This window comes from Oncorhynchus keta, chromosome 28, assembly GCF_023373465.1.
Source record: "Oncorhynchus keta strain PuntledgeMale-10-30-2019 chromosome 28, Oket_V2, whole genome shotgun sequence".
NCBI lineage: Eukaryota > Metazoa > Chordata > Actinopteri > Salmoniformes > Salmonidae > Oncorhynchus > Oncorhynchus keta.
The window spans coordinates 6,865,094-6,875,093 of NC_068448.1; the positions used below are offsets into that span (position 1 = coordinate 6,865,094).

The 10,000-nt window shown below is 51.4% G+C and overlaps 1 protein-coding gene and 1 long non-coding RNA gene across 20 annotated transcripts in view; one reads left to right on the plus strand and one right to left on the minus strand.

The window, feature by feature from the left end:
- The window catches only part of LOC127913139 (uncharacterized), a 2,775-nt gene extending 1,959 nt beyond the window's left edge, over positions 1-816 (plus strand). For all 13 annotated transcript variants that reach the window (XR_008084848.1, XR_008084852.1, XR_008084851.1 and 10 more), the window contains one exon: positions 1-816. This exon is cut by the window's left edge and continues 734 nt beyond it. This is a non-coding gene — a long non-coding RNA (uncharacterized LOC127913139).
- The window catches only part of LOC118377891 (arginine-glutamic acid dipeptide repeats protein-like), a 670,308-nt gene that overhangs the window by 474,301 nt on the left and 186,007 nt on the right, over positions 1-10,000 (minus strand). For all 7 annotated transcript variants that reach the window (XM_052484576.1, XM_052484574.1, XM_052484575.1 and 4 more), the window contains one exon: positions 8,734-8,804. In XM_052484576.1, coding sequence (XP_052340536.1) covers positions 8,734-8,804 — 71 coding nt within the window. The remainder of the gene's footprint in view (positions 1-8,733; positions 8,805-10,000) is intronic.

Sequence of the window (10,000 nt, forward strand, 5' to 3'; positions counted from 1 at the left end):
GTTGATTTTAGTTGGGCTGGCTGGCTGACTGGCTAGACTAACGGAGGTTGTTTGCTCGTTGATTTTAGTTGGGCTGGCTGGCTGACTGGACTAACGGAGGATGCAGTGCGTTTCAGACAGCTGCTGGAGCAGGGGGTATAGAGAACAAGGTGACAGCTGGTACAGCGTCTCTGGTCACACACACACATGCAGATGGCTGTTTATTAATTACAGGAGTGAGGAGAGATGATGGAAGAAAGAGCGAGAGAGGGGAGACAGAGATTCACCATTGTAAATACAACCTATATTAATCTGTTTATTGATTTTCCAATTCATACTTCAACTATTTGCACATTGTGACAAAACTGTACATAGTCAATATAACATTTGCAATGTCTATTATTTTCAAAAACTTTCCCATGCCAATAAAGCCCTTTGAATAGAGAGGAGTGCTCGAGAGACCAGGCAGAGAGACCAGGCAGAGAGACCAGGCAGAGGGCGAGAGACCAGGCAAAGAGACCAGGCAGAGAGACCAGGCAGAGGGCGAGAGACCAGGCAGAGAGACCAGGCAGAGAGACCAGGCAGAGGGCGAGAGACCAGGCAGAGAGACCAGGCAGAGGGCGAGAGACCAGGCAGAGAGACCAGGCAGAGAGACCAGGCAGAGAGACTAGGCAGAGGGCGAGAGACCAGGCAGAGAGACCAGGCAGAGAGACCAGGCAGAGAGACCAGGCAGAGGGCGAGAGACCAGGCAGAGAGACCAGGCAGAGAGACCAGGCAGAGAGACCAGGCAGAGAGACTAGGCAGAGGGCGAGAGACCAGGCAGAGAGACCAGGCAGAGAGACCAGGCAGAGAGACCAGGCAGAGGGCGAGAGACCAGGCAGAGAGACCAGGCAGAGAGACCAGGCAGAGGGCGAGAGACCAGGCAGAGAGACCAGGCAGAGAGACCAGGCAGAGAGACTAGGCAGAGAGACTAGGCAGAGAGACTAGGCAGAGGGCGAGAGAGAACGGCAGAGAGACCAGGCAGAGAGACCAGGCAGAGAGACCAGGCAGAGGGCGAGAGACCAGGCAGAGAGACCAGGCAGAGAGACCAGGCAGAGGGCTAGAGGGAAAAGAAAGAGGCTGATGTAACCTGTTGTCTCTCTCTCCCTGGACAATTAGGCATATTTCTGTTAGACAGAGACCTCTGGAAGCAAATTTCATCAAGCTGTAGATGAGACTCAAACACTGTGTTATTAGTGTGAGTCCTCAGCCGTCTCTCTCCCTCTATCTGCAATCTGATTAAAGCACTGCTGCTAAGGATACACACACACACTTCCCTCACACACACACACCCACTGCTTCTTCCTCCCTGAGCCATGTGGCCCAAGCAGTGACCTCCCATCATCACCCGGCTTCCTCCCCGGGGGCCCCCTTCCCGGGCCCCTCATTCACAGCTCATAGACAGAGGCGCCTCATGTTAATATAGATATGAGAGGGGGTTGTAGTAACATCTTAATGGTGCTTCATTTGGACTAAGTGGAAGCCCTGCAAGAGTCTTAGTAGAAACCCCGCTACAGAGTCTCAGTAGAAACCCCGCTACAGAGTCTTAGTAGAAACCCTGCTACAGAGTCTTAGTAGAAACCCTGCTACAGAGTCTTAGTAGAAACCCCGCTACAGAGTCTTAGTAGAAACCCCGCTACAGAGTCTTAGTAGAAACCCTGCTACAGAGTCTCAGTAGAAACCCTGCTACAGAGTCTTAGTAGAAACCCCGCTACAGAGTCTTAGTAGAAACCCCGCTACAGAGTCTTAGTAGAAACCCTGCTACAGAGTCTCAGTAGAAACCCTGCTACAGAGTCTTAGTAGAAACCCTGCTACAGAGTCTTAGTAGAAACCCTGCTACAGAGTCTTAGTAGAAACCCTGCTACAGAGTCTTAGTAGAAACCCCGCTACAGAGTCTTAGTAGAAACCCCGCTACAGAGTCTTAGTAGAAACCCCGCTACAGAGTCTTAGTAGAAACCCCGCTACAGAGTCTTAGTAGAAACCCCGCTACAGAGTCTTAGTGGAAACCCCGCTACAGAGTCTTAGTAGAAACCCCGCTACAGAGTCTTAGTAGAAACCCTGCTAACAGAGTCTTAGTAGAAACCCTGCTACAGAGTCTTAGTAGAAACCCCGCTACAGAGTCTTAGTAGAAACCCCGCTACAGAGTCTTAGTAGAAACCCCGCTACAGAGTCTTAGTAGAAACCCCGCTACAGAGTCTTAGTAGAAACCCCGCTACAGAGTCTTAGTAGAAACCCCGCTACAGAGTCTTAGTAGAAACCCTGCTACAGAGTCTTAGTAGAAACCCCGCTACAGAGTCTCAGTAGAAACCCCGCTACAGAGTCTTAGTAGAAACCCCGCTACAGAGTCTTAGTAGAAACCCCGCTACAGAGTCTTAGTAGAAACCCCGCTACAGAGTCTTAGTAGAAACCCCGCTACAGAGTCTTAGTAGAAACCCCGCTACAGAGTCTTAGTAGAAACCCCGCTACAGAGTCTTAGTAGAAACCCCGCTACAGAGTCTTAGTAGAAACCCCGCTACAGAGTCTCAGTAGAAACCCCGCTACAGAGTCTTAGTAGAAACCCCGCTACAGAGTCTCAGTAGAAACCCCGCTACAGAGTCTTAGTAGAAACCCCGCTACAGAGTCTTAGTAGAAACCCCGCTACAGAGTCTTAGTAGAAACCCCGCTACAGAGTCTTAGTAGAAACCCTGCTACAGAGTCTTAGTAGAAACCCTGCTACAGAGTCTTAGTAGAAACCCTGCTAGAGTCTTAGTAGAAACCCTGCTAGAGTCTTAGTAGAAACCCCGCTACAGAGTCTCAGTAGAAACCCCGCTACAGAGTCTTAGTAGAAACCCTGCTACAGAGTCTTAGTAGAAACCCCGCTACAGAGTCTCAGTAGAAACCCCGCTACAGAGTCTTAGTAGAAACCCTGCTAACAGAGTCTTAGTAGAAACCCCGCTACATAGTCTTAGTAGAAACCCCGCTACAGAGTCTTAGTTGAAACCCTGCTAACAGAGTCTTAGTAGAAACCCTGCTACATAGTCTTAGTAGAAACCCCGCTACAGAGTCTTAGTAGAAACCCCGCTACAGAGTCTTAGTAGAAACCCCGCTACAGAGTCTCAGTAGAAACCCCGCTACAGAGTCTCAGTAGAAACGCCGCTACAGAGTCTTAGTAGAAACCCCGCTACAGAGTCTTAGTAGAAACCCTGCTACAGAGTCTTAGTAGAAACCCTGCTACAGAGTCTTAGTAGAAACCCTGCTACAGAGTCTTAGTAGAAACCCTGCTACAGAGTCTTAGTAGAAACCCTGCTACAGAGTCTCAGTAGAAACCCTGCTACAGAGTCTTAGTAGAAACCCCGCTACGGAGTCTTAGTAGAAACCCTGCTACAGAGTCTTAGTAGAAACCCTGCTACAGAGTCTCAGTAGAAACCCTGCTACAGAGTCTTAGTAGAAACCCTGCTACAGAGTCTTAGTAGAAACCCTGCTACAGAGCAGCCATAGATATTATCTGTTGCAGCTATCAAAACCAGTGCACCTGCAGTGCAGACAGCACCGTAAAAATGTGTGTTTGTTGCTGAGCCAGGAAAACAAAGTAAGCATACTCCCTCGTCCCCATTGAGGAGCAAGCTCTTTACGAAGCAGCAAATTACAATCTCGAAAAAAGGAAATTCAGGCAATTTGGAGGTGAAAACATACTCCTTAAAATCAAATATGTTTTAAATTGCTTCTTCATTACATCCATTAAAGTCTCAGACAATTGTCTCCGTAAAATATTCAACACAATCAATCTCTGATCATCGGCTAGCAACAATAGACACGATCAGATATATCATTTTATAGGCCGCCTCCTCACACAGAAACACATTTTCCAGGTCGTCTAATTGAGAAAGAAACATCAATCCACATATACACCTCACACTACTCTACTTGGCAGGAAAATAACTCCAGGAATTCTCTGTCTGTTTCCTCTGTTTGCTAAACCATTAAAGTCCAGTACCTACTGTAACATAAATGACCACAACGTTCGAGTGAACATTGGACAGAGAAGTGTAATAGATTGTGAATTGCATATCGTCATACCATCCTTATCTCATCCTGGGATTTACGCTATTACTGGCATAGAACACGGGGGCTTAAAAAGCATAACCCCGTTGGGCCTCTACCAGAATGCTAACAAAATTAGCACAAACTAATAGCAAAATCAAATATTTATTTTTATTTTTTTTATTTCACCTTTCTTTAACCAGGTAGGCTAGTTGAGAACAAGTTCTCATTTACAACTACGACCTGGCCAAGATAAAGCATAGCAGTGTGAAGAGACAACACAGAGTTACACATGGAGTAAACAATTAACAAGTCAATAACACAGTAGAAAAAAAAGTGGGAGTCTATATACAATGTGTGCAAAAGGCATGAGGAGGTAGGCGAATAATTACAATTTTGCAGATTAACACTGGAGTGATAAATGATCAGATGGTCATGTACAGGTAGAGATATTGGTGTGCAAAAGAGCAGAAAAGTAAATAAATAAAAACAGTATGGGGATGAGGTAGGTAAAAATGGGATGGGCTATTTACCGATAGACTATGTACAGCTGTCGACTAAATAGACGCTGTCCGCTAAACGCTAACGAACTAAAATGAATCTAAGTTATGCGAGCATATGGGGAGTAGCTACCGAAGGTCATTTTCAGTGAGTGTGGACATCTGCAACCGAAAGAGAAGGAGAGGAAGAGTGTCAATGAACAAAGTTGTGATGCTTTTCTGAAGGAACAGCAGCATGTGTCCACAGAGGGGAGAAGACCAGAGGAGAATTAAAAACTCTAGTAGGAAGAACAAGGAAAAAAAAAACTGGCAGCTGTACAGATAACACATCCAGAGCTGTTTGACTTCTGGCAGAAAGCCACTATAAGATGGCTGATTGCATACTAGTGAACTTCACCTCATGCACACCGTACAACAGAGACTCCCTGATAGAACTACAACGCTACGGACTCACCAGCTGATAGAACTACAACTCTACGGACTCACCAGCTGATAGAACTACAACACTATGGACTCACCAGCTGATAGAACTACAACGCTACGGACTCACCAGCAGATAGAACTACAACGCTACGGACTCACCAGCCGATAGAACTACAACGCTACGGACTCACCAGCCGATAGAACTACAACGCTACGGACTCACCAGCTGATAGAACTACAACGCTACGGACTCACCAGCAGATAGAACTACAACGCTACGGACTCACCAACCGATAGAACTACAACGCTACGGACTCACCAGCTGATAGAACTACAACGCTACGGACTCACCAGCTGATAGAACTACAACGCTACGGACTCACCAGCCGATAGAACTACAACGCTACGGACTCACCAGCCGATAGAACTACAACGCTACGGACTCACCAGCCGATAGAACTACAACGCTACGGACTCACCAGCCGATAGAACTACAACACTATGGACTCACCAGCCGATAGAACTACAACGCTACGGACTCACCAGCCGATAGAACTACAACGCTACGGACTCACCAGCTGATAGAACTACAACGCTACGGACTCACCAACCGATAGAACTACAACGCTATGGACTCACCAGCTGATAGAACTACAACTCTACGGACTCACCAGCCGATAGAACTACAACGCTACGGACTCACCAACCGATAGAACTACAACGCTATGGACTCACCAGCTGATAGAACTACAACTCTACGGACTCACCAGCTGATAGAACTACAACGCTACGGACTCACCAGCTGATAGAACTACAACGCTACGGACTCACCAGCTGATAGAACTACAACGCTACGGACTCACCAGCTGATAGAACTACAACGCTACGGACTCACCAGCTGATAGAACTACAACGCTACGGACTCACCAGCTGATAGAACTACAACGCTACGGACTCACCAGCTGATAGAACTACAACGCTACGGACTCACCAGCTGATAGAACTACAACGCTACGGACTCACCAGCCGATAGAACTACAACGCTACGGACTCACCAGCCGATAGAACTACAACGCTACGGACTCACCAGCAGATAGAACTACAACGCTACGGACTCACCAGCAGATAGAACTACAACGCTACGGACTCACCAGCTGATAGAACTACAACGCTACGGACTCACCAGCTGATAGAACTACAACGCTACGGACTCACCAGCAGATAGAACTACAACGCTACGGACTCACCAGCTGATAGAACTACAACGCTACGGACTCACCAGCTGATAGAACTACAACGCTACGGACTCACCAGCTGATAGAACTACAACGCTACGCTACGGACTCACCAGCAGATAGAACTACAACGCTACGGACTCACCAGCAGATAGAACTACAACGCTACGGACTCACCAGCTGATAGAACTACAACACTATGGACTCACCAGCTGATAGAACTACAACGCTACGGACTCACCAGCTGATAGAACTACAACGCTACGGACTCACCAGCTGATAGAACTACAACGCTACGGACTCACCAGCCGATAGAACTACAACGCTACGGACTCACCAGCCGATAGAACTACAACGCTACGGACTCACCAGCTGATAGAACTACAACGCTACGGACTCACCAGCCGATAGAACTACAACACTACGGACTCACCAGCTGATAGAACTACAACGCTACGGACTCACCAGCCGATAGAACTACAACACTACGGACTCACCAGCTGATAGAACTACAACACTACGGACTCACCAGCTGATAGAACTACAACGCTACGGACTCACCAGCTGATAGAACTACAACACTACGGACTCACCAGCAGATAGAACTACAACGCTACGGACTCACCAGCAGATAGAACTACAACGCTACGGACTCACCAGCAGATAGAACTACAACGCCATCTTCTTTATCTCCTAACGTATTGCAAAAGTTGACTGCAGGTTTTAACTTAAAAAGTAGCTGCAAATATTTACATTTATTGAAAAACATCAGAGAAATAGTTTTGACATTATTAAAAAAAAAAAACCCATCCTGTGGCGTTTTTCCGTATTTACGGTATACCGACCAAGCCTTACGTAGGACAGCGTAGGAAATAACCACTAGGAACGCATGGGTAAGAACCAACGGTTGATATACAGGGAGTCAGATGTCCCCTGTTCAACTTAACTTCAGTCTGCACGGTGACAGATGACTCTACATCCACATGCTTAACTCACCATCTGCCTTCCATAAAAACACAGAAAAGAGGCCGTCTGCATTTCCCCCAAAAAACATACGAATGATAATAACACCCACATCAAAGAGCTGTTTGAAGGGCCTTTACCACCAGACATTCCAACAACAGTGGTGGGGCCTGCAGTTAAGAGCAGGCTAGGGGTGACTGAGGGTTAGGGATAGAGCCCTGCTCAGGGGCTAGGGGTGACTGAGGGTTAGGGATAGAGCCCTGCTCAGGGGCCAGGGTTATAGGGTTAGAGCCCTGCTCAGGGGCTAGGGGTGACTGAGGGTTAGGGATAGAGCCCTGCTCAGGGGCTAGGGGTGACTGAGGGTTAGGGATAGAGCCCTGCTCAGGGGCTAGGGGTGACTGAGGGTTAGGGATAGAGCCCTGCTCAGGGGCTAGGGGTGACTGAGGGTTAGGGATAGAGCCCTGCTCAGGGGCTAGGGGTGACTGAGGGTTAGGGATAGAGCCCTGCTCAGGGGCTAGGGGTGACTGAGGGTTAGGGATAGAGCCCTGCTCAGGGGCTAGGGGTGACTGAGGGTTAGGGATAGAGCCCTGCTCAGGGGCTAGGGGTGACTGAGGGTTAGGGATAGAGCCCTGCTCAGGGGCTAGGGGTGACTGAGGGTTAGGGATAGAGCCCTGCTCAGGGGCCAGGGTTATAGGGTTAGAGCCCTGCTCAGGGGCCAGGGTTATAGGGACAGGGATAGAGCCCTGCTCAGGGGCCAGGGTTATAGGGACAGGGTTAGAGCCCTGCTCAGGGGCCAGGGTTATAGGGACAGGGATATAGGGACAGGGATAGAGCCCTGCTCAGGGGCCAGGGTTATAGGGACAGGGTTATAGGGACAGGGATAGAGCCCTGCTCAGGGGCCAGGGTTATAGGGACAGGGATAGAGCCCTGCTCAGGGGCCAGGGTTATAGGGACAGGGATAGAGCCCTGCTCAGGGGCCAGGGTTATAGGGACAGGGATAGAGCCCTGCTCAGGGGCCAGGGTTATAGGGACAGGGATAGAGCCCTGCTCAGGGGCCAGGGTTATAGGGACAGGGATAGAGCCCTGCTCAGGGGCCAGGGTTAGAGGGACAGGGTCATAGGGACAGGGTTAGAGCCCTGCTCAGGGGCCAGGGTTATAGGGACAGGGTTAGAGCCCTGCTCAGGGGCCAGGGTTATAGGGACAGGGTTATAGGGCCAGGGTTAGAGCCCTTCTCAGGGCCAGGGTTATAGGGCCAGGGTTAGAGCCCTGCTCAGGGCCAGGGTTATGGGGACAGGGTTATAGGGCCAGGGTTAGAGCCCTTCTCAGGGCCAGGGTTATAGGGCCAGGGTTAGAGCCCTGCTCAGGGCCAGGGTTATGGGGACAGGGTTATAGGGCCAGGGTTATAGGGCCAGGGTTAGAGCCCTGCTCAGGGCCAGGGTTATGGGGACAGGGTTCGATCCCTGTTCAGGGCCAGGGTTATGGGGACAGGGTTAGATCCCTGTTCAGGGCCAGGGTTATAGGGACAGGGTTAGAGCCCTGCTCGGGGACAGAGGAAGGAAAAGGCTAGTACTCACCAGTTTAAAATCCTGAATGCTACATATGAAGTAGGGAGTGTTGGGCCTGCGGCTCTCCATATATACACAATCTGAAACACAGAGAGAGAGAGAGGCAGTTAGAGGATGATAGACAGAGTAGACAGCAGCAGCTCTAGCTGTGTGAGAGGGGGCGGGACTCGGTGCCAGAGGGGGCGGGACTCGGTGCCAGAGGGGGCGGGACTCGGTGCGAGAGGGGGCGGGACTCGGTGCCAGAGGGGCGGGACTCGGTGCCAGAGGGGGCAGGACTCGGTGCCAGAGGGGGCAGGACTCGGTGCCAGAGGGGGCAGGACTCGGTGCCAGAGGGGGCAGGACTCGGTGCGAGAGGGGGCAGGACTCGGTGCGAGGGGGCAGACTCGGTGCGAGAGGGGGCAGGACTCGGTGCGAGAGGGGGCAGGACTCGGTGCGAGAGGGGGCAGGACTCGGTGCGAGAGGGGGCAGGACTCGGTGCGAGAGGGGCAGGACTCGGTGCGAGAGAGGGGGCAGGACTCGGTGCGAGAGGGGGCAGGACTCGGTGCGAGAGGGGGCAGGACTCGGTGCGAGAGGGGGCAGGACTCGGTGCGAGAGGGGGCAGGACTCGGTGCGAGAGGGGGCAGGACTCGGTGCGAGAGGGGGCAGGACTCGGTGCGAGAGGGGGCAGGACTCGGTGCGAGAGGGGGCAGGACTCGGTGCGAGAGGGGGCAGGACTCGGTGCGAGAGGGGGCAGGACTCGGTGCGAGAGGGGGCAGGGCTCGGTGCGAGAGGGGGCAGGACTCGCAGAGGGGGCAGGAGAGGGGGCAGGACTCGGTGCGAGAGGGGGCAGGACTCGGTGCGAGAGGGGGCAGGACTCGGTGCGAGAGGGGGCAGGACTCGGTGCGAGAGGGGGCAGGACTCGGTGCGAGAGGGGGCAGGACTCGGTGCGAGAGGCGGCAGGACTCGGTGCGAGGGGGCAGGACTCGGTGCGAGAGGGGCAGGACTCGGTGCGAGAGGGGGCAGGACTCGGTGCGAGAGGGGGCAGGACTCGGTGCGAGAGGGTGCAGGAGAGGGGGCAGGACTCGGTGCGAGAGGGGGCAGGACTCGGTGCGAGAGGGGGCAGGACTGGGTGCTTTTTTTGTTGTGGTCTCAATACATGTTTTCAACAGCCTCCAGTGACTTTATTAAGGGGAAATTGGGAAGGGGGGTACCTAGTCAGTTGTACAACAATGCATTCAACTGAAATGTGTCTTCTGCATTTAACACACTTGGAATGAAAATAATGACATAATTAGTG